We start from the raw sequence: 25,100 nt of genomic DNA, 5'->3' as shown, positions 1-25,100 counted from the left end.
TGACATGGAGTATCTGCAGTGTGAATACTATATACAGTAAAGGCCTATTATTATATAGACGTAACGTATTTTGTATGCTGCTGATTATTAGTTATGCAATGCAAAGGCGCTTTGAAATAGGCTTAAGCAAGACGTTTTGGAACTTTTCCTGAAACGACTATCGCCGTCTTCATATTGACGGAGTTCAGTTGAAACGATGCGAAGGGGGCGGATACAGGGAAGTAGGCCTATCATCTTCTGTCTTTGCGGTAACATTGTTGTGGAACGACGTCACAGCTGGAAAAATGAAGGTGCAGAGGCAGCCATTAATGGAGGTTCTGTAATATTTTTTTCCCAAATAAATACTCGCGGAAAACTTCCATGGCAAGAGCTACAAGTCAAATTGTGAGTATTGGCTCTTTCATCCGAATTTCAATTCGAAGCCGTTGCTCAAGATGTATTGTTTGGCGGCAGTTTGACAACATTTTCGATGTGTTAGGCCCTCATTTAAAACAGCGCAGCAGTACGAGGACCTCTGACTAGCTAACCAAAACATTTCGACCAGTTACAAGGAATTGTCGAAACGACCATATGCCAATATATTTGCACCTTGGTGAACTTCTAGTGAAATGGTTTGAAAACGTGCCCCAATCTAGGGATGGAAATTGTCGCTTTAACTGCTTTTTTTCGTCCTTATTCTATCTAGTTTAGCCAATCAATTTTCACGGATTCCAGTGCCAATGGGCTGCATTGGCTAGCCTAGCATGAGGACGAAAATGGCAGTTTAATGAAATACTTCTAGCTAGCTAGATTAAATCTGATCGATTTGACAAATTGTTGTAGGATAAATAGTAACTAACGGTACAAGACGCGGTCCATCCCTTTGAGGTAACTAGCTAACGTTACGTTTTCAAACCTTTTTTCACTTCAAGTTCACCGAGCTAGTTTGACTAGCTTGATTACTAGCGTAAAAATGTTGGTTTGGTTAGCAAATAGGAACATTACCTTAACGTTATAGCTGGGTAGTTTTACATTGTTTGAAATGTGGTAACGTTAACGACTGTATGTAGATACTTTTGGCTATTCTGTTGGATAAATTAGCTAGTTTGTCAATGAAGTTATCCTGCCAGCATGCTAGCTCGCGTTACTTTTAGCTAACGTAAGTGAGTTGAATTCCAGGTTGTTAGCCAGCCAGCCAACTTGGCGTTTAACTGGCGGTTGACTATCCAACACAGTAACGTTCGCTAACCGTTGATACCAAGCAAAGCAAAGGGATTGCTGACTAGTTAATTAGGTAGGAAGCTAACTTGTTGTTGAACACTTGAAGCTTTCGCTCTAGAATTAGCCGATGATGCTAACAAACTAGTTGGTTACGTTAGCAGACTGAGACCTATGTAAAGACGCATCCTAGCTAAATAACAGAATCAATACGATGTAACGTTAGGTAGTTCGCCGATGGATAAGGAACCAGTCTGGCCACACCTTGTTGTGTGTCGCGGTTGACGAGCTACAGTAGCAGCTCGCTCGAGATTTCACTTGTCCGTGTTCGACTAATAATAATAATAAATGTCTCCCTTTAGCTAAACTGCCTAACTAGCTGAAAAAGCTAGCTAGCTTCTCATTTCTCAGCCTTAACTGGGTAGCAAGCTAACGTTCGCTAGTTAACTCAGTTTACAATTTAGGAAGTCGATATTTATAGAATCTAAAGCTTTTTATTTGGCCGGTGATATGTCTTTAGATAGTGCTTGTATGTTTGCCACTTTAAAGAGGAACTGGCTTCCTGATCATTCGTGATGCTTGCTTACTAAATGAAACAACCGTTGGGCGTCCTCGCTCACATTCGCAAGCTGTTAGCCAATGCTAATTTGCTTGTTAGCATTAGCTAGTTAATGACAGGATGGTAGGCGGGATGCTAGTTAGCTATTTGCCTAAGAAAATGCACCACATGATATCATTGTTTTTTTGAGCACCAGTCAATTAAAAAAAGATATATTGTCATGAATTTAATCGTATAAGCATTTGGTGTCAACCATTTGACGTCTCTCACTGGAGGACGTAAGTGGGATTTTTCTTCCAGGGAAAGGGTTGGGTCAGGAGTTTATCTACTTCACATTGTCTTGTCAACTAGATAAATCTCCACCCCTTGTGATTAAATTGCCCCATAGTGAGCATAAGGTATGAGGTTACTTACTGATCACGATGACCTAAATAGCTAGATGATTCAAGAATGTCCACATTATATTATCGTTTTTTTGTTGCCTTGAAGTTTTGCCTCATCCTCAACTAAGCATGTCTGGAGTGGAACGAGCCCAAGGTTGTAAATAGAACATAATGCTCTTCACCTGTGCTCCTACTTGGGCTTGGAGCCCTGCCTGCTATCCTTATTTTCTAACACCTAGCCAACCTGTCTCCCAGACATGACAAAATGTATAGAAACGACACTAATCCTGACTCAAATGTGCAAAGGAAATACTGTCCCCTGACAGTGGGGATTAAATTAACATGTCTTTATTAGATTCCCTCATGCACATGTTGACAGTTTGGTACAGTGTGCTTTCCTGCACATGTCCTGCACATGTCTAGGTTGCCTCCTCATGGGGCCCTCAGACCCTCCAGAGAACAGAGTTTAGGCTGTTTTTGTTCACACCTACACTCTTAAAGAACTGTGACTGAACATGGCATAGCCCTTTACACTCGTACCCATATACAGTTTGTAAATGGCTGATTTGTGCCTAAATTGGCTGTACAGTAAGATATGCTATACAGGACTTCAGAGCTCAGGATCAGCGCTTCACAGCGCTGTATGGGTTTTGACTGACAGCCATTCTGAACTTGAGCACTGCACACCTTAAGAAGTTGTCTCCATCCCTCCCGTTTATTGGAAACGGTTGCAGTAGTTTTTTGTCTGAGTGAGGGAAATGTTGTTAATTAAGAGGAGTTGATGTCTTTGGAATGATGAGAGGTTGAGGATAATAAGTACCGTTGTCATACAAGCAAGCCAAACACCCTTAAGTCCAAATGTGCATTTCACATTTCTATATCATAAAATTCATGTAATATACAGTGTCAATGTTTATGGTCACTACGTTTGATGTACTGTTAAAAGATGACATGGCTTTATACCTTGGGTCATTCTGTACAGAATGAGCCTGTTTGTTGTATTGTGAAGAAAATTTGCCTTGAACTACGCATCTGAATGCCCTCGTGACTCCATTCTATGTGCACCACAATTACAATCTGCCTCTATGAATTGCCTTGTGACAGCCTAACGATGTAAGATCCTATTTTCTAATGTTGGCAGTAGAACTAGCTTTCAAATGATGCCCACCTTACCCAGATTGCGATTTCTAATGGACCGTTTTTGGATTGCGTAAACAACATTAATTGTGTGATGTAGGGGATACAGGGCTGTGTTCCAAACAAAACAAGTGTGCACGCTCTAGTTCCTCAATGGCACAGCTATGAGGGCATTATTCTTATCATGTTACTGAATGTATCCTGTGTATTTTAAGATTTCGTTATCAACAAATGTGGCAAAAAGTACAGTCATGTAAAATGCACATAAAATCAAGTGTAATGTTTGGATTGAGTCTTATCAGGTGAATGGTTGTGTACTCACTATTAGTCACATTTTTCCATAATCTCTAAACTGTTCCCTTTTAATTGCTATCATGGTTATGCATCTGCTTTCAATATTTCTTCTGTTAGAAACATTTCAATTTAGCCCTATCCACATAACCCTTTACACTACACACATCGCACCGAATGTGGATTTCCCATTCATCTACCGACTGTTCACTGCGCTGTTGACGTCTGACTGCAGACATTTTCACGCATTTATACATATAAAATCGGGTTGCACTGTCTTCACAAGTACTCTCGGCAGGAAAACGCTATTGGTGTGTTTGAGACTAGACATTAAACATCAAATTTGATTGGTCACATGCACGTGTTTAGCAGATGTTATTGCTGGTGTAGCGAAATGCTTGTTTCTAGCTCCCAACAGTGCAGTAATATCTAACAATTTCACAATACACACATCTAAGTAAAGGAATGGAATTAAGAATATATAAATATTTGGATGAGCAATGTCAGATCTGCATAGACTAAGATACAATATATACATATGAGATGAGTAATGCAAAATATGTAAACATTACAGTGACCGGTGTTCCATTATTGAAGTGGCCAGTGATTTCAAGTCTATGTATATAGGGCAGCAGCCTCTAATGTGTTGGTGATGGCTATTTAACAGTCTGATGGCCTTGCGATAGAAGCTGTTTTTCAGTCTCTCGGTCACAGCTTTGATGCACCTGTACTGACCTCGCCTTCGGGATGATAGCGGGTGAACAGGCAGTGGCTCGGTTGGTTGTTGTCCTCAATCATTCACATAACTGAGAATGATTGAGCAAAAAAACTTGATAATTTAGATGGCCCCAAGTCTAGACAGACCATCATGGCTATGTTGTGGGTAAGTCACCTAATGTCGCCCCTTTCTCCTCTCCCTTACAGTATGATGTTGTGCCCATTCAATCCAGCGTTGTCATCTGTTCCTGCCCACATCCATCAATGGTAAGAAATCAGCCCGACTCCTGCTCGCCACTTGGTATCCCAGGCGCAAGTAGCAGCCACTGTCCTAGCATGGATGGTCCCACCTCCGAGTCCCGGGCTCCGGGCAAGCCTACCAGCCAGGGCTCCGAGCTTCGGCAGGCCCCTCAGCCGCGCAAAAAGAGGCCAGAGGACTTCAAATTCGGCAAGATACTAGGAGAGGGCTCGTTCTCAACCGTATGTAGCCTGCATTCCATTTTACTTACGAATTAGTCTCAGATAGATGTTGTTACACGCAAGCATTTTTGTGGTCATATACTCCAGTGACTCAACTTCAATTAATGTTTATTGTAAAGAATGGCTGAGTAGTTTCAATAGATTTTAAATTAGCCTGGCACCTCATTTACTATGGTGATGAAGTGATCTACTGCTTTAGTTGTAGAAATAGATTTTCTTCAAACATTGTATTTTTTCCCTCTAGGTTGTCCTTGCAAGAGAACAGGCAACGGCAAAAGAATATGCAAGTAAGTTGAAATGTAGGCATTCACGTCGAACTCCGTGCAAAGTTTCTGTTTATCGTGTTTTCTTTTGTGCTATTTACCCTCAACTTCACTCCTAACTTTTCTCTCTTCCAGTAAAAATTTTGGAGAAGCGGCATATTATGAAGGAGAACAAGGCACAGTACGTGAAAAGAGAAAGGGATGTGATGTCAAACCTAGATCACCCATTCTTTGTCAAACTCTACTTTACATTTCAAGATGATGAAAAGTTGTGTATCCTTTAATCAGACGAGACCACGATGACTCGGAGCCTGGCTGCATCACTCACTTGTTTATCAACTTATCTAGTCTCTGTATGATTCAAATATTTTCTCTTGTTTGTGTTCCTTTGACTTGTAGTTTTCCTTAACAACTTGCTATCAGATTTTGGCCTTAGCTATGCTAAGAATGGAGAGCTTTTGAAATATATTCGCAAAATCGGTTCTTTTGATGAGACCTGTACTAGATTCTACTCGGCGGAAATTGTTTGCGCACTAGAATATTTGCATGAGAAGGGGATTATTCACAGGTAGGAAATGTCTGAACCGGTAAGCCTGTCATATGTTACAGGATATTCTAGTTCAATTTATATAATACATTTTAACATGAAATTTACAATATTTGTATGAATGACTCGACTTGTAAACTTGCTGCCACTGTTTACACAAATGAGCCCTTCTTGCTATGCCATATTCTGTTATTGAAAATGTAGATTGACTAGGTTCCCTCACATTTGTTTATTTTGTCTTTCAGAGACCTTAAACCTGAGAATATTTTACTGAGCGAAGACATGCACATCCAAATAACAGACTTTGGAACAGCAAAGCAATTATCTTCCGATAGCAAACAAGGTAGATGTTTATCAACAGTTAGCAATAATTGCGATTTATTCCTCCCTGAACATTCCCTTATTTTATGTTTTTAGTTTAATGCCCAAATTTGTTCTCTTTACAGTTTTGACCAGTCACATCAGGTGTGTTGTCTGATTCATACCCCCTTATTGTTTTGCAGCAAGAGCGAACTCCTTTGTAGGAACTGCGCAGTATGTGTCTCCAGAGCTGCTGACAGAAAAATCTGCCTGCAAGAGGTAACTGGGATTCGAACATGGAGTGTCTCTTCACAACTCACTTGGTTTTCTTCTTCTCCTTTGTAGTGTTGTGCCAATGCATTGTTTTTCCATGCAGTTAGTGAATGTCTGTCCTTCTCCGATAGGATATCATATTGATATCAACTGGTTGTGTGTTTCAGCTCTGACCTCTGGGCCTTGGGATGCATAGTCTATCAGCTGGTGGCTGGGCTACCACCCTTCAGAGCTGGGTAAGTAGAGCACGATGTCTGCTTGCGGCCCTCTCACCTTTTTTTGTTTTAGGCTAGTACTAAACTTGTGATTAACTAATCTGGATATTATGTTTTATGGAGCTGCTCTTACTTCTACTTCACAAACTGTCCTTCTGTGCTTACTTCTGACCAGAAACGAGTACCTAATATTCCAGAAGATAATCAAGCTGGAGTATGAATTCCCAGAGAAGTTCTTCCCCAAAGCGAAAGATCTTGTTGAACAGCTTTTGGTAGGTCTTGTTTTCATCAATATACTCAAAGTAAATCTGTAATACGAGCACTGTAGTATAGGTTGTACAACATGTTATGGTGCATCTCTCGATCATCCACAGACTGGATTCATTAATTGTAGTAAGATTTTAAGGCTATGGGTCAGTGTGTGTGTGTTTGTATATTCATGCAATTCTGTTTCTCTCAGTCGCTGGACCCCTCCAAGAGAATCGGTTGCGAGGAGATGGGAGGGTACGACCCCCTGAGGGGACACCCGTTCTTCGAGACCATCTCCTGGGGAGACCTCCATGTGCAGACGCCACCCAAGCTCACCCCCTACCTGCCAGCCATGTCTGAGGATGACGAGGACTGCTATGGAAACGTGAGACACTTCCACCCATTGAACTTGGCAACCATGTCATATTGGCTTGTGGTGATTTTTCAAGAATCCTGTTAATTCATTGGATCTATATCTTTGTGCCATGCAATAATCCAACTAACCACCTTCTGCCCCCATCTCCTGTATTTCCCCAGTATGACGACCTCCTGAGCCAGTTCAGCAGCATGCAGGTGGCCCAGTCCAGCTCGTCCCACTCGCTCTCCACGCCTGAGACCATTCCCCCAGCGCCGCAGAGGTCCAGCAGCAACATTGAGCAGTACATCCACGACCTGGACAACAACTCGTTTGAGCTGGACCTGCTGTTCTCCGAGGAGGAGAAGCAGCTGCTGCTGGACAAACAGACCAGTGGAAACCCCTGGTGAGCCCCACTCTGAGGAACTCTCTCCTAGCAATAAAAAAAAATAAAAAATCGGTTTGACCATGAACATTTGATGTTGGAATGTACATTGATAGTTTGAAGTGTGTTGTAAGAACTTTTTGTTTACATTGCTTAGCTTTGCTTGGAAGTACTTGCTCATAACCCTTACTATTACTGGCTTACACAGGCACCAGTTTGTTGAGAATAATTTGATCCTGAAAATGGGCCCAGTGGATAAACGGAAGGTGAGTGGAAGCCAAACTTTACATCACATCTCAGAGTTTTCATAGTAAGTAAGTTCATAAGACTATCAGTTAACTTACCAAATGTTTAGTTGTTGACAATGAGGAGCAGTGTTTGTGTGTAGTTTCACTTGTTAGAGCTGGAGAAAGCTGATTCTAGGTCAGCAGCAAAGGGGAATACCACCTCTGGTGTATAATGCCACACTCTTAGAACTAGCCCCCTCTGGTGGTGATCTCATGCCATGATTCCATTGCAGGGCCTGTTTGCTCGACGGAGACAGCTGCTCCTCACTGAAGGGCCACACCTGTACTACGTGGACCCTGTCAACAAGGTCCTGAAGGGGGAGATCCCCTGGTCCCCCGAGCTGCGTCCAGAGGCCAAGAACTTTAAGACGTTCTTTGTCCACACGGTAAATGTTAACTGCAATTAACACTTATTGACGACACTGACTGTAGAAAAAATTATATTGGCAAAAAGCAACAGTTTGTAGCTTCAAACTGACCTGATCACAAACTCTGGTCTCTTCTGACTATATTGACTTTCTCAGCTTTGAATGTTTTTTTTTATTTGATCTTTGTTGGCATTTATTTACAGCCCAATCGAACATACTATCTGATGGACCCCAGCGGAAATGCAGACAAGTGGTGTAAGAAGATCCAGGAAGTGTGGAGAAAGATCTATCACAAGCACCAAAATCTTGGCCTATAGGAGAGCAGTTCCTCCTGCGCCACTCCTTCCTCCTAGCTCTGAGGCCAATCACGGAGCAGAGTGACACCCTCCTGAGTGCCCTTCACAGCAATGTAAAAAAAACACAAAAAAAACAACTATTTTAGAGACGCTAGCATCTATGGCATCTAGACCTTGTTTATTTTCCTTCTCTGAAATAAGCAGAACCAATAGGAAAAAAAAGACCATGGGATTTAAGGTTTGCTTTGCTTGTTCTTTGTGCTCTCTGTGAGGCTTCTAAATGCATTTTTCCATGTGTTGATGTGACTGCTTCCATGCACATCGGCATCTTGTATATTCTGCAATGTAAAGGGAGAGGACAGGCTTGTCTGTATAATTCCACTGGCATAAGGTACCATTCGGACCACCTGAGTGCAAGGACTGGTTTACTTGTTCAACCACAAAACACAGTCCAGCATCACTTGTATACCAGAGCCTATCCCAACACAGTATGACACTCAACCCAGTTCTTAATCCAACATTGTATGCCTCTGTGATCAGACCTGAACTTCACACACACACATTCTCCATACTTAGAGCAGACTATTGCCTGGTTCAGTATCGCACTGCAACCAGGCACTAACCAAATAAACTATATTTTTAGTCTGACCCCCATTGTCCACAAGAGTATAATATTTTAATTGGTTTTCAAGGCTCTTGGTACTTAATGATTGCAGTTCAGTTTGAGTCTGTAGGTTAATGTTTCGGAGTGGATCGCCGGTCCCCAAAGTGAGGCGTAGCTATGAATAGCTCTGTGCTTCAGCATTGGTTCTCCTGAGACTGAGGGGACAGTCCCTAATAGTAGACCCATTACATTGCCAATACGGGGTAGGTGAACATGCCACTAGCTTGTACTCTCTTATCATAAGACCCGCTTAGCTTTCCTGCACGGCCAGTTTTGTAGCTCAGCCTTGTCTGCTTCTCTCCCAGGGCACTGGCGATGTAGTTTTATTAAAGTTAAGGTGGGTATTTTGACTGCATTGGCAACCATGGCTAATATTATTGAATTATTTGGCTGTTCTTTACCATTCACTGGCTATTTCTTTGTGGTTTGAATACTTTTAGTTTTTTGGGGGCGGGATTGTCGGTTCATCTTAAGTATGTCCTGTTTAAAACTAAATCTAATGCTGACCATGTTGAACAGCTTTGGTGATAAGGAAAGCATCAACAGAGCATTACATCCATAATACTATACTATCATTTCTTGGAAGCAATCACAGTAAAGCTGTAGTCCCAGGGCAAGTTGGCAGCTTTGCCTTGTTTGGGTTATCAAGGTTCATTGGGAGTGTTCCTATGGTTTTTCTACAATGTGATACATGGCCCAATTATGGCCCATGTATCAAGCGATTGATTTGCCTTTGTGACTGGAGCGAGTGAATAGTAGCCGCGGGCCTCTGGTTTGGGCTGAACGTGCTTTGATGTCAGCTAAATGGTATCTGATCCAAATAAGAGATGAAATTGCTGTATCTATCTCTCTAAAGTAAGGAAACACTATAGAAAGTGTTTGCTCTCTTGCTAGACTTTTTTTTTTTATCAAGTTGGGCGACAGTCGGTTACATTGTATGTAATACTCTACCTGGTTTGTAACCGACTAGAACTGTGATGTACAGACAATGTATTATTGAACTCTGAAGCAAGAAATGCAATGATATTAGGATACAGTTTTTGTATTTTTATTCTTGTATAAGGTTATTTGATGGCTATTGTTTAGCCTCTAGTTCATTCTGTGTTATTTAAATTCTAATATATGAATCATATTTGGATTGAAGTCATGTTCAGGGGCCATGTTGTGTATGTATTGAGATGTAAAGCCTTTGAATGTGAATAATTATTGTAAACTATAATATTTTACAGCTTTCTTTTCTTACTATATCATATACATTTTCTATTTGCGCAGTAATTTAATCATATATTTCTGATAATTTAATGAATCTGTTCATTATTTGTGCGCTAGGTCAGTAGTTGAATGATGAATTTTCCACGTAATGCTTGGTAGTCCAGTAATTAAAGCATGTAGGGATTTAGGCATACAATAAAACCATGCCTCGTGTCTTCTGTTACAACCTGACTTAATACATGACTGGTGAAACATTACAAATGTATCTGTCCATCAGTTTTCTGCGTAGTGTTAAATTGATACAATATAAAGACTTGCAAGAAAGTGTTAACATTCCAACATAGCTGTCGAAATATAAGTAGGTCTACTGTATCCTGATTTCAATATGTTGTGTACATTGATAGGAATGTTAAGTATTTCAGAGATACGTTTGAAATCATTCTGCTCACTGCATATTATGCTATTAAGTGGCGTGGTAGGCCTCTAGTAGATGGAGGAAAAGGAGTGGTATCGCCTGGGGTGCGTTCAGTTTGATTAAGCGTATGCTACGTTTCGTAACTGCTCGAACTGAACGACACGGTCCCACGTTCTTGAACCTGTTCTTTTTATAGCTGCTCATGTCTTGAACAGACTAAGTGTCAAACTCATTCCACAGAGGACTGACTGTCTGCAGGTTTTCGCTCCACCCTTGTACTTTAATGAATTAAGGTCACTAATTAGTAAGGAAATCCCCTCACCTGGTAGTCTAGGTTTTGATTGAAATGAAAAACGCTTCGGCTCGCGGTGGTGAGTTTGACACTCCGGGACTAAGAGGTGCGTTTGCGCCATTTGGATGGTGTGTCTGGAAGCAATGAGTGACTTATTTAACGGGCAGCGGTACATTTTGTATCTACAACTCATCCCCTCTATTTTTTAACTGGTCGTTCAGAACAGCACCGTTTACGTTCCATTACGTTTTTTTTCGTACTGAACGCAGCCCAGTGCATGGCGTGGAGCCTACTGGAGAGGAAAAGCTTCCTGTCAACAGCCTCACCCAGTCATACCAGAGGGCGTAGAAGAGGGGATGGCAGAAAACAGCTCCGATACTTGTGGTTCCGTTTATCGGAGGTGTTTGACTCATTCTACCGGGGAAAAAACCCAGTCAACCAGTAACGGGGTATCCAAATGGGTTCGCTTGAACGTGGGGGGAACGTATTTCCTAACAACACGACAGACGCTTTGCCGAGATCCGAAATCATTTCTGTACCGACTGAGCCAGGCTGACCCCGAACTCGACTCTGATAAGGTAATGTTAGCCGAGTTAGCTAACCTTCTCCGGGTTTCTTGTGTCAATGGTGAATAATTCAATGTCTGTGGGTTCGCCTAACTAGGTTGTCGGCAAATGTAATGGTATGTAGTGAAAGGGATATTTTATGACCGATTGCAAACGACTACTAGCTAGCTAGTTTACTAACGTTAATTCCAGATTCCGACAGCCGTCAAACGATGTACACTACAAGACCAAACGTATGTGGACACCTGCTCGTCGAACATCTCCATTACAAAATCATGCGTATTAATATAGAGTTATGGTCCATCCCGCTATAACAGCATGTTGGTACATTGCTGCGGGGACTTGCTTCCATTCAGCCACAATAGTATTAGGGAGTTCGGTTACTGATGTTGGGCGATTATCCCTGGCTCTCAGTCGGTGTTCCAATTCATCCCGAAGGTGTTTGATGGAGTTGAGGTCAGGGCAGTGTGCGCAGGCCAGTCAAGTTCTTCCACACTGATCTCTACAAACCATTTCTGTATGGACCTTGCTTTGTACATGGGGCATTGTCATGCTGAAACAGGAAAGAGCCTTCCTCAAGCTATTGTCACTAAGTTGGAATCACGGAATTGTCTAGAATGTCATTGTATGCTGTAGCATTAAGCTTTCCCTTTACTGGAACTAAGAGGCCTAGCCCGAACTGAAAAACAGCCCCAGATAATTACTCCACCACCAAACTTTACAGTTGGCACTATGCATTGGGGCAGGTAGCGTCCTGGTATTCGCCAAACCCAGATTTGTCCGTCGGACTGCCAGATGATGAAGCGTGATTCCACCACTCCAGCTGACGCTTGGCATTACGCATGGTAATCTTAGGCTTGTGTGCAGCTGCTCGGCCATGGAAAACCATTTCATGAAGCTCCCAACAAACAGTTCTTGTGCTGACATTGCTTCCAGATTTTTATACCCTTCAGCACTCGGGGGTCCCGTTCTGTGAGCTTATGTGCTTTACCACTTCACGACTCAGCCGTTGTTGCTCCTAGATGTTTCCACTTGAAAATAACAGAACTTAGAGTTGGCCTGGGCAGACTTGTTGGGAAGGTGGCATCCTATAACGTGCTACATTGGTAGGCACTAAGCTCTTCCGTAAGGCCATTCTACTGTCAATGTTTGTCAATGGAGATTGCATGCATCTGTGCTCGATTTTATACACCTGTCAGCAAACAGCCGAATCCACTAATTCGAAGGGAAGGGGTGTCCACATACACACAAGTATCTAGTTGGTACTGGTAGCCTGTTAGCTAGCTAGCAGGAGAGCAGAACTGGTTCTCTAGTTACCAAGGTAGCTACAAACATTGTAAAGAGTTGGTTGATACAACGTAGACTAACAAGCTAGAATTAGCTCAAGGACATTTAATGATCATACATTTTCATCTTAGCTTCCTGAAATGGCTCGCCAGTCGTCCCCTCCAGTGCTGTCTTTACTGACTACTTGTTACAATGCGTGCGTATTAGGTTGGCATTGAGTGCCTCCATACGTCTTAACAATATACCATATTACCTTCTTGAAATATGTATTTTCAGTGCCATAATTAATTGTATGTATTTTTGTATTGTTTAAGGACACTGGTATTTTCCATTGAGACTTTAACATGAATTGCTGCCAGTGTATTATGTTAATAACAACTTTAAGTGATGGGTCGAACGGCTCTTTTTGGTGAACGTCGGGAACCCAATCGCTTCTGTGAAAGAGCCGTTCAGCTGGGATTTGCATACAGCTACTACTGCTTTTTGAGTTCAAAAAATGTTTTTCTGCAGAGAAGTTCAAAATTATTATCTAAATGGGGTGAATCCTCACTGCAGAAACAAATAGTGGGGAGTGTGTTAAACTTTTTTAACTGTTAAGAATTTGACTAGGTAAAAATGTGTTTGACCGCGCATTTCACGGTCTGACATAATGGTGGCCTACCTTTTTGTGCTTTACATTGTGCTTTACATTGGAGATTTGCAATGTTTTTATGGTTCTAGCTCGATTTTTTTTTTAAATTGTAAGTTCAACCTGAGCATGAAAAAACAAAATAGCTTATTTCCTAATTAAACTACTTTCATATTTACCTTGGATGTGTGTATTTAAAGACTACATTTGTCCTTTATTTGCCAAATTGAATGTTATTGTTACTATAAAGTAGGATACAGTCTCAAAATATGTGTTTTCAGTCAACCAGATTTCATTGCTTTTGGCAATGGCTCACAGAATTTGTTTTGGAACTCATTTGTCCCCCTGTGTTCTGACCAAGTCGGAAGGTTAATGAAACAATATATTTTTTTTTAAAATGTGTCTGAGTGCTAGTATAGAAAGAACGCTGATTTGGACAGGCAGTGTTACAATCGTAACGTTTTGGAGGAAATGTTGTTATTGTGGACGCGTTTCGAGTATGATTGTATGCAAACTTTCTGTGCAAAGCTAACTTTAATCAAGTGCGTAGGTGATGTATAATTGGTTTCCTTTCTGTTTGTCAGTAACTTATTCGTTCTAAGCGTAACGGATGTGACCGTTACAGTCTGCAACACTGTATAACGCGATCATGATCAAATGGTCATGCCCCTTCTATTGCTTGCCGAAGTGTGCTTATTTGCAAACACGCTAGCTGGCCATTTTCATAGTGTGATCTATTTTGGGTCTACTCACGTTATCATATGAACTGCAATCATGTTTTTCTGCTAACTGGAGCATTGCATAATTAAGTTCTTAAAAATCCATACAATTTCACCGGTCATGCTGAGTTTGTTTACTTCCTTGAGTAAGGACGGGTACCCGTCAGTGACAATGTATCTGTGTAGTCTGTCCTGCACGTGCTTGTGAACTGCAGCTGTCAAGCCTGAGGTGATTTACGATCTGACAAGAAATGTCTGTGAAAGTGCAAACCCTGCACCAGTGGTAGGTTATATTTCAATTAAGTCTTTACTATTTCACCTAACGAAAATTAAGATAAACACTAAATAGGATTGACGTCAACAAAATGACATATGTCAAGATACAGTATAGATAAGGAATGAGTCCAGCTAGCTCAAACAAGGGAATGAAATCAGTGTATCAATCCCAGAATCTAGGGTTAGAGGTATTCACTGAGTTTACAAAAAATTAAGATCACTTGCTCTTTCCTTGACACACTGACCAGGATGTCTCTCAATGAAAGCCATTATCCCTTATTGATGTAATTTGTTAAATCGCCTTTAAAATCTGTGTAGATGAATGGGAGGAAACAGGTTAAAGAATATTTAAGCATTGATACAGGAATTGTGTATGTGTGCAATTGAGGGTGAATGGGCAAGACAAAAAATGTGTCTTTGAATGGGGTATGGTAGTAGGTGCCAGGTGCACCGGTTTGTGTTAAGAACTGCAACGCTGCTGGGTGCTCAACGGTTTCCCGTCTGTATCAAGAACAACATGGGCCAGCATCCCTGTGGAATGCTTTCGACGCCTTTTATAGAGGGGGAGTGCAACTTAATTAGGAAGATGTTCCTAATGTTTGGTATATTCAACGTGTGTGTATATACAGGCAGTTTGTGGGACTGGTAACAGATAAAGACTGACTCAGATGCTGTTGAAATGCAGTTCTTGAGGAGAAACGATTTGTGTACATCTTGCCAGCCAAGGACGACCAGACTTGGGTGGCTGCAGGTCAAGCTGTTCAGTCCCTGTGTCAATTTGTGGACAATATAGGGAGAGGGGGTACAGTTTCATAGAGCCTGTGCTGGCAGATTAAAGGGTGTTAGATCAAGACAAAGCCTCATCTTAATAATACACTTTTTTTAAACCGTGTATTCTGTTACTCAGTAGGTGATTGATAACATTTAATATTTTAACACATCTGTCATTAATGATCTTGAATGAAATTACTAAAACGTTGTACATTTGAAATGGAGTGCAGTGTCATTTGCTAACTGTCTTTTGGGACCCTGTCACATAACATTTTCCTCTAGTGTTATTATGAGTGCAAATATTTCCGATTGATGTATGAAGCACTCTAATTCGCAATGAAAATGAGAGATTTTCAAACAAAGAATTTTAAATGCATTTGTTTTAGCACATTTGGGCATTCATGGAACTCAAGTACACTTTGATAGCCTATGCAATAACTATACAATATACTGGTGAATTCTTGGTTCTTTGAGGTACAGTGCATTTTCAGATGACAACAAAAGTATTATGATGACGTTTGGTGAATATATCTTATATAAACACACATTTTGCACAGTCACATAATGGTACAGTCGTGGCCAAAAGTTTTGAGAATGACACAAATATTCATTTTCAAAGTCTGCTGCTTCAGTTTGTATGATGACATTTTGCATATACTCCAGAATGTTATGAAGAGTGATCAGATGAAATGCAATTCATTGCAAAGTCCCTCTTTGCCATGCAAATGAACGGAATCCCCCCAAAAACATTTCCACTGTGTTTCAGCCTGCCACAAAAGGACCAGCTAACATCATGTCAGTGATTCTCTCATTAACACAAGTGAGTGTTGACGAGGACAAGGCTGGAGATCACTCTGTCATGCTGATTGAGTTCGAATAACAGACTGGAAGCTTCAAAAGGAGGGTGGTGCTTGGAATCGTTGTTCTTCCTCTGTCAACCATGGTTACCTGCAAGGAAACACGTGCCGTTATTGCTTTGCACAAAAAGTGCTTCACAGGCAAGGATATTGCTGCCAATAAGATTGCACCTAAATCAACCGTTTATCAAATCATCAAGAACTTCAAGGAGAGCGGTTCAATTGCTGTGAAGAAGGCTTCAGGGCACCCAAGAAAGTCCAGCAAGCGCTAGGACCATCTCCTAAAGTTGATTCAGCTGCGGGATCGGGGTACCACCAGTACAGAGCTTGCTCAGGAATGGCAGCAGGCAGGTGTGAGTGCATCTGCACACACAGTGAGGTGAAGACTTTGAGGATGGCCTGGTGTCAAGAAGGGCAGCAAAGAAGCCACTTCTCTCCAGGAAAAACATCAGGGACAGACTGATATTCTGCAAAAGGTACAGGGATTGGACTGCTGAGGACTGGGGTAAAGTCATTTTCTCTGATGAATCCCCTTTCCGATTGTTTGGGGCATCCGGAAAAAAGCTTGTCCGGTGAAGACAAGGTGAGTGCTACCATCAGTCCTGTGTCATGCCAACAGTAAAGCATCCTGAGACCATTCATGTGTGGGGTTGCTTCTCAGCCAAGGGAGTGGGCTCACTCACAATTTTGCCTAAGAACACAGCCATGAATAAAGAATGGTACCAACACATCCGAGAGCAACTTCTCCCAACCATCCAGGAGCAGTTTGGTGACGAACAATGCCTTTTCCAGCATGATGGAGCACCTTGTCATAAGGCAAAAGTGGTAACTAAGTGGCTCGGGGAACAAAACATCAATTATTTTGGGTCCATGGCCAGGAAACTCCCCAGACCTTAATCCCATTGACAACTTGTGGTCAATCCTCAAGAGGCGGGTGGACAAACAAAAACCCACAAATTCTGAGACTCCAAGCATTGATTATGACCTCTGCCATCAGTCAGGATGTAACCCAGAAGTTAATTGACAACATGCCAGGGCAAATTGCAGAGGTCTTGGAAAAAGAAGGTTCAACACTACAAATATTGACTCTGCCTCAACTTCATGTAATTGTCAATAAAAGCCTTTGACACTTATGAAATGCTTGTAATTATACTTCAGTATTCCATAGTAACATCTGACAAAAATATCTAAAGACACTGAAGCAGCAAACTTTGGAAATTAATATTTGTGTCATTCTCAAAAAAAAAAAATAGATTATATATATATATATATATATATAGATAGATAGATAGATACACAAATGATTGTGTTTACTTAACTTTGAGCTTCTGTCATTGTCAAAGTGAGCACAGAATAGGCCAGGGGGCCCATCCCAAACTTTTAAGTGCTCAATACGGTAGGTACATGATCCCTCGTTCTCCTCTCTGACTGGTTTAATGAATTGGACTCCAGTCTTACCGACATATCTTCCAATACTTCTGGCCACGACTGTACATTTTCCTCAAGTGTATGAATTACTTTTTTTTGTGTAGCCAAGCCTTATTTTCAAAGTGGCTATTAATATTTTACCTTAAGACTTTGAGATTGACACATTAGCCAAAGTCAGTCATTCTCCCAAAAATGCCTGTCCATATCTTCCATAATGCAAGTTGTTTAATTATTTACATTTTTATAATGTTGTCTACACTTCCCCTATAGGGTTCTACAAATATACACATTAACATTTTCATTTATGCTTGATAAGTCAATTCTGGGAGACATTTTGTTTCTCATTTTGTGTGCAAATGTCACATCCATAATGCTGGAATTGCCCTTTAAGCATTTTGAACAAAGAGCCAAATAAGCATACTTGTTTACTGGCTGGAGTCAAATGAGCCGGCTCACCGAAAAGACTCGGAATGCCCATCACCACTAGTGTTTTTGTTTCCATCAGGCTTGTGACACTAAATACTTGTGGCAAGCAGAATCAACAACCTCCATCATTCAAGACTGTCGTTTTAGGGCTTGAACACAACAAGGGCGTTTGCTTGCCGAGAGTACTTGCGAACTGAGTGCAAACCAATTTTACATGTAGAATCATTTGAAAATGTTGGTAGTCATGGCCGAGATCCGTGTAACAAGTACATTTGGATAGCCAAGCTTGTTTCACCCTCGTTGGTGCTAGATATCAACAGACAATCCAGTAGGGGCTGGAAACTATAGTGAGCTTTGATTGGTCAATAGCAACGCGACGTCGCAGAATATTTACATAATGTTCAGCTTTCTCCAACTTTGGTCCCTCCCTGTTCATGCTCCCTTAGCCATGCTATTATCGCCCAATGGTCCCCTTCCCACTTAGCTTCCCTTCATTGAAAATGAATGGGGCTCCTTTGTTTCGCCCCCAATGTGCTACGTGGATTTCCGGTGTCAGATGTCAACAGCGCACTGAATGAACAGGAGTTCCACATTCCGTGTAACGTGTGCGACCCAGTCCAGTTGGCTATTATGTCAATGCAAGCTGAAAAGTACCCTGGGCCTTGAGTTGGCTCCAAGTCAGAGCTGGTCCAACAGAGCCGTGGCCCAGTGAGAGACGGGTGCCAGCCTGTGTAGATGGAAACAGAAGTCTGAGCGTTTTGGCTAAAACTCTGGGGTAAATCCTCAATGGAAATGCGGCATAAGGGATTCAGACTACTGTATGGCGTGGAATGAACCAGTGCCCAAATGTGCGTTGGCTAACTGGTTTGAATGCTTGCATGAATGACATTCTAGCCACGTGTGATGAATTTCCTATTCATCCGCTGGGCATAGAGGAAGAAGCAGTTGTGTATGGGCAGCACCAGTTAGTGTGATGCTGCTCACACACAATGATAATAATGAAATACATGCACTTGTTTTTTCAAGGTTAACGTGAGTTAATTTAGACATATTGTTCTGCTGTGACATTTCTAAAATGAGAAGAATGCTAGAAGAGGTAAGCCTAGCTACAAATAAGATTGTCATGCAATTTAGATTTCTTCTTGTCACAGTGCAAGGGAAAGTTGACTGACAGCTGAAATAAAAGCCAGATAGACGATGGCAAAATAAATATTATGTTGCTGCTGTCTTTGTCACTGTTTTCTAATAGGCCTAGTAACCTGCCCTGCAAATGAAAATGCCTTAATATCCAACATATCTCTCTCCTTTCCCCCACTTTAGCTCTGTTTTTAAACACACACACACACACACACACACACACACACACACTGACTACCATCCTTCGTCCCCTTCACCCTCTGGCTGTGTGTCTGGTCTGGAAGGAGCAGCTTGTATGGATGTCTCTCTCATTGGCTTAGTTCATGTTCTAGTCTTTCCAAGTGTGGTGGGGAGCCAAGGGATGACGTCACTCCCCTCCCTGAATGGGCTGTATGCTTGTATTGCGTGAGAATCAGGGGCCTCTGTGTTAGGGTTGGGCATTTTGAAATTATTACACTATTATATCGTTCATTTTGTTTGCATATCTGGATCGTCGAAATGCATGTTTTAAAAAAACGATTTTTTCTTCAATGGGGACTTGCTCGCATACCCCTATCCACATTGACAGGACCGCAGTGGAGAAGGTGAAAAGCTTCAAGTTCCTCAGCGTACACATCACTGACAATTTATGGTGTGTGGTGTTGCGCCTCTTCAACCTCAGGAGACTGAAGAAATTTGGCTTGGCCCCAATGACCCTCAACTTTTACAGATGCACAATTGAGAGCATCCTGTTGGGCTGTATCACCGCCTGGTACAGCAACCAGAGGGTGGTGCGGTCTGCCCAAAGAGTTTGCCCCCGGTGATTATCTGCCCTCCAGGACACCTACAGCACCCGATGTCACAGGAAGGCCAAAAAGATCAAGGACAACAACCACCCAAGCCACGGCCTGTTCACCCCTCTATCATCCAGAAGGCGAGGTCAGTACAGGTGCATCAAAGCTGGGACAGAGAGACTGAAAAACAGCTTCTATGTCAAGGCCAGCAGACTGTTTAAATGGCCATCACTAGCTGGCAACCACCTGGTTACTCCACCTTGCACCTTAGAGGCTGCTGCCCTATATACATAGACATGGAATCATTGGTCCCTTTTTTAAAGTGACTAGTGTTGCACTTAAATGTTTACATACTGCTTTACTCATCTCATGTATATACTGTATTCTATTCTACTGTATTTCAGTCAATGCCACTCTTGACATTTCTCATCCTAAGTTATATATTCCATTATTTTACTTTAGATTTGTGTATTGTTACCTACTACTGCACTGTTGGCGATAAGAACACAAGCATTTTGCTACACCCTCAATAAAATCTGCTAAAAAGGTTTATGTGACCATTAAAAGAGAAGCGGTGCATTCTGTTTCAGCAGACTGGTGTTGAGGTGCGCAAGAGGAGCAGGGGCCGGTGTTGAAGGGTGCAACTGCAGCCCGCAATTTGGAGTTCCTGTGTGTGGGCATTCCAGCATCTGCATCCTCTCTTTAAGCTATGACTTTAGTACATAGGCAGGGGCGCTCCAGTACAGTAGATGGTGTTAATTCACCATAACGTTGGATGCCAACCGCTGATAAACCCCACAAGAAGAGGCAGGGTCGACAACGGTAGCTAGCTATAGCTAGTACACACCGGTAGAGTGTCCTTCGCCCCCGCGTGTCGGGCATTGTTTTCCCGCAATTCTGTTAACGACGGTGAGGGCAGGTGTTCGGCAGGCAGAAGCAAATGACACTGTGTGCTAGCTTAGCCAGCTACTCCAAAGGATGACTCCAGTATAAAGGAGGTGTAGGCGACAGTGTGCTAACTAGCGAGCTACCACAGTGTTGCAAACTAGTAAGCTAACACAGTGTCCCTCCCGCCTTCTGTGCTAGCTGGAAACGGGGCCGACCGGTAGACTGTGTCCCAGGCACGGTTTTCTCTGGAACACGGTTGAGTTGATGCAGGAACACTCCAAATTGTGGGCTGCAGTTGCACACTTGGGCGTGTCTGACACAGAAAGTAGCCAAACCAACTCGCAAGTTGGACAAACTTGTTGCTGTGATAATTTACCTATCATCTCATCTGGTAGTGCCTTTCTTGACTGCATTAAATCTATTTTTAAATTAGCAAGCTAGGTACACTAGCCAGTTAAGTTAGTTAGCCAGCTATCAAGGCTAATTGAGGCTTTTGCTGCGCTCCTCGCGTCCTTGTATACAACTCATATTAAACCGCATACCTGTTGGTTAATCATTGTAGTCTACTTAATTATGTAATTGTAATTACAATTTGCATACATGGAGTCTCTTGACAGTAGTGCTGCTTTGATTGATCAACAATAACAAGCTACACACGGGAAAGTGTGTAGGCTACCGGTACTTGTTTATTGTTTATGGGGCACACTAACTTGTTTTACTAACATTTTGTAATGTCATGGTCTATCCTTGTATGTAGCAATGTCACAGATCATTTAATTTCAGACAACGCCTTTTCATTGAAATGGGCCTAAAATGTTTGTCAAATGAATACTCTCAAGTATTCGAATACTAACATCTGTTCGGATATTCGAATAACCTTGCCCAATGCCCATCCCTACTCTGTTCGTCCATCTGTCAGGAGCAGTTTGCATTTCACTTCCCCCCTCCGCCCAGGGGGGAACAACTCCAGAGTTTTTTTTTTTTTTAGCTTGACTCCCAAAACACATTCAAACCACCTCATTATTGCAGTCCTACTTGGAAGACAAATGTTGCTTTCTAGAGCGGACTGGCATGAGCATGATGCTGCCCATTTGCTTATAAAGGCCTATTTAGTTTGAAAATAGGTGACGTGTAGGAACTGGAATATTTCTGCAGGGCGCAGCTTCGACAGATCCCATGGGATGATGCACTCTATGCAGATAAGCCTGTTCTTTACCGTGTTTTGTAGGCTATAGCCTGTTCGGACGGAATTAGTACAGCGGCGGCCGCTGAATACCCGGTACGCGAGATGGTGGTTGTCAACAAAGCAGCATGACAAATGAATGCTAGCTTTGCTAACCACCGGTAGTTAATTTTGAAGAAATGTAAAGTGATATGTGCATTTGAACAACATAAATACACCTATTAAACTTTGGTATGTCAAAACCCGAATGAACACTGCTGCACATGCTGCCACTGTTTTGAACAGGATAGATTATACTATGTAGAACGAGCAGCCAGCTCACGAACGAACGAGTGCATTAGGGAGAACGCCACAAGCACGCAGATGCAAGTGAAAACGTTATCTAACTGGGGATAGCTAGCTAAACTTAATGTTACAAAGCATGATGCGCTAACCAGTTAACGTTCATTCTGAAAACTTCATATTTCCGGGTTGGTCATGAGTTTAGAAAGACTTGACATTGGCATGGGAGCTAGCTAGCTGCGTAACAAATTCTCTATTTCGCACAATTACTGTAGCTGGCTAATTAATTTGATCATGCTTTGAGATACACCTGGTTTTATGCTGTTATAGTCCGCACACGTTGCCCTGTCACCTACAGTAGAACCTGACAAACCACATCAAGGTGAAGCATTAAAATTGCCCAAGCTTTTTTGTCCTACTAGATCCGCGATGAGAAGGTTCTAGCTAGTTAGTCCTTCGACTCTTGTTGTTTGTCTGGTTTCAGGTCCCAAGGCTCCTAGTTAATTACAATTTGCTTTAACTCCATCTGATAAACGTGACTAGATCTGCTCTAGGTTCCCATCTTCAACCTACGGTCACTGGCGGAAGTAAGCAGTCTGGTGCGGGAGACTCTTTGGGAGGAGACTAGAGCCGAGCTCCAGAAGTTCTGACTGAACGCACATTTGAGTGCACCAGGACGGTCCATTTACTTTGTGCTGTTTGCTATGGGCAGCCCCCCCTCATAGCAAATAGCTGGCAATTCTCGCACGATATGCACGGCCTTTGCGCCCACTGAGGCGGAGCTGCCGCTGCTAGTAAGTAACTGAACCACATATTTTTAACAATATATTTTGTAATGGGAAACTGTGCGCATTGTACCGTACTTTTGAGCATTTAAAACAATCCATGAATTCTCCAAACTGCTACCTTTTTTTTTCATTCAATTGGCACTTATGACACAAGCTTGGAGTGGAGGTTTTTTGTAATTGTGCGTGAAGATGTTTCAAGGTCATGTGTAGATGATAGATAATAGGCTACACTAATAACTCGTGCTTGGCTGCCAAACAGCCTATGTGCCCCCATAATATTTAAATTGTGGAATTGACATAATCATTATTTTAGCGCTACATGGTAGACTTTCGTCCTAATAAAGTGATTTTTGGCTGCTGAACAGTATTTGCGTTTGAGACTGGATGAGGAAGTGAACTTGCCCTTTCCAAAAAGTTTAGCTCAGTCGCTTTGCGATCTATTGCCTAGGAAATTAACAGCCAGGGTTTCATTAAATACACTATAGGCACAATACTCTTTTATTGCACATTTAGGCCTAATTAAACTAACATTTGCTCAATTTCAATTCACTGGCACAATGTACACTGAACAAAAATATAAACGCAACATGTGAAGTGTTGGTTTCATGAGCTGAAATAAAATATCCCGGAAATGTTCCATACCCACAAAAAGCGTATTTCTCTAATTATTTGTTTCCGTCCCTGTTAGTGAGCATTTTCCCTTTGCCAAGATATTCCATTCACCTGACAGGTGTAGCGCATCAAAAATCTGATTAAACGGCATGATCATTACACAGATGCACCTTGTGCTGGGGGCAATAAAAGGCAACTCTAAAATGTGTATCGTGGTCACACGACACAATGCCACAGCTGTATCACGTTTTGAGGGAGAGTGTATTTCGCATGCTGACTGCAGGAATGTCCACCACAGCTGTTGCCAGAGAATTGAATGTTAATTTCGCATAAACGTTGTTTCAGAGAATTTGGCAGTACGTCCAATCAACCTCAAAACTGCAGACCACATGTAACCATGCAGTCAGGTCAAGGCCCTGGTGGGGATGAGCATGCAATAAGCTTCCCTGAGATGGTTTCTGACAGTTTGTGCAGAAATTATTCCGTTGTGCAAACCCAGTTTCATCAGCCGTCCGGGTGGCTGGTCTCAGACGATCCCGGGACCTCCACATCCGGCTTCTTAACTTGCGGGAGCGTTGCTCCATCACATTCCGCTGCGCTCATCTGCTAGCACCGTTAATCTCCATTACCACACATTCCCTTGGATTTACGGTTCTCAGTTCCTTTCATATTTTCATTTGCTCATGCAAATCTCCTAATCTCTCAATACCCTAAATCGGTGTGTTTTTGGGTGGTTTTCCCAAACGTGAACAGCTGATCATAAATGGAGCGACCCAGCCCAATCCCCTGCCTAAGTGCAGATTGGGCTCTCAGGCTAATGCACTACATATCCCTGTCTGCCAGCAGCTTTGACTAATAGCTACCTTCAATAAATCAAATCAAATCAAATCAAATTTATTTATATAGCCCTTCGTACATCAGCTGAAATCTCAAAGTGCTGTACAGAAACCCAGCCTAAAACCCCAAACAGCAAGCAATGCATGTGAAAGAAGCACGGTGGCTGGGAAAAACTCCCTAGGAAAAACTCCTGAGAAAGGCCAAAAACCTAGGAAGAAACCTAGAGAGGAACCAGGCTATGAGGGGTGGCCAGTCCTCTTCTGGCTGTGCCGGGTGGATATTATAACAGAACATAGTCAAGATGTTAAAATGTTCGTAAATGACCAGCATGGTCAAATAATAATAATCATAGTAATTGTCGAGGGTGCAACAAGCACGTCCGGTGAACAGGTCAGGGTTCCGTAGCCGCAGGCAGAACAGTTGAAACTGGAGCAGCAGCATGGCCAGGTGGACTGGGGACAGCAAGGAGTCATCATGCCAGGTAGTCCTAGGGCTCAGGTCCTCCGAGAGAAAGAAAGAAAGAAAGAGAATTAGAGAGAGCATATTTACATTCACACAGGACACCGGATAAGACAAGAGAATACTCCAGATGTAACAGACTGACCCTAGCCCCCCGACACATAAACTACTGCAGCATAAATACTGGAGGCTGAGACAGGAGGGATCAGAAGACACTGTGGCCCCATCCGATGATACCCCCGGACAGGGCCAAACAGGCCGGATATAACCCCACCCACTTTGCCAAAGCACAGCCCCC

The 25,100-nt window shown here is 42.3% G+C and overlaps 2 protein-coding genes across 4 annotated transcripts in view; both read left to right on the top strand.

Annotated features, from left to right (window-relative positions):
- Window positions 1-250: 250 nt before the first annotated feature.
- pdpk1b (3-phosphoinositide dependent protein kinase 1b) lies at window positions 251-10,379 on the top strand. Its single transcript, XM_029709437.1, has 14 exons — window positions 251-384; window positions 4,492-4,764; window positions 5,009-5,051; window positions 5,163-5,300; window positions 5,451-5,595; window positions 5,820-5,917; window positions 6,078-6,153; window positions 6,315-6,383; window positions 6,538-6,634; window positions 6,823-6,996; window positions 7,149-7,372; window positions 7,560-7,617; window positions 7,872-8,024; window positions 8,210-10,379. Exons 1-14 carry the CDS (start codon window positions 361-363, stop codon window positions 8,321-8,323), a joined length of 1,686 nt encoding a protein of 561 aa, XP_029565297.1. The 5' UTR covers window positions 251-360; the 3' UTR covers window positions 8,324-10,379.
- Window positions 10,380-10,965: 586 nt separating this feature from the next.
- Window positions 10,966-25,100, top strand: part of kctd5b (potassium channel tetramerization domain containing 5b) — a 37,084-nt gene continuing 22,949 nt past the window's right edge. Inside the window, exon 1 of one of the 3 annotated variants that reach the window (XM_029709479.1) lies at window positions 10,966-11,463. In XM_029709479.1, the coding sequence (XP_029565339.1) occupies window positions 11,242-11,463 (222 nt within the window). In that variant the 5' untranslated portion in view covers window positions 10,966-11,241. The remainder of the gene's footprint in view (window positions 11,464-25,100) is intronic. The other 2 variants (XM_029709472.1, XM_029709487.1) reach the window with 2 other exon arrangements.

The sequence above is a fragment of the Salmo trutta genome, chromosome 2 (genome assembly GCF_901001165.1).
Source record: "Salmo trutta chromosome 2, fSalTru1.1, whole genome shotgun sequence".
Taxonomy (NCBI): Eukaryota; Metazoa; Chordata; class Actinopteri; order Salmoniformes; family Salmonidae; genus Salmo; species Salmo trutta.
This window is presented reverse-complemented; position numbering and strand designations above follow the sequence as displayed.

Excerpts from the sequence above, each read along its gene's own strand:
- pdpk1b (XM_029709437.1), top strand. The coding sequence starts at position 361 with ATGGCAAGAGCTACAAGTCAAATT. Across the intron at positions 6,635-6,822 it reads ATCTTGTTGAACAGCTTTTG|TCGCTGGACCCCTCCAAGAG; the intron begins GTAGGTCTTGTT and ends TGTTTCTCTCAG. Across the intron at positions 8,025-8,209 it reads AGACGTTCTTTGTCCACACG|CCCAATCGAACATACTATCT; the intron begins GTAAATGTTAAC and ends ATTTATTTACAG.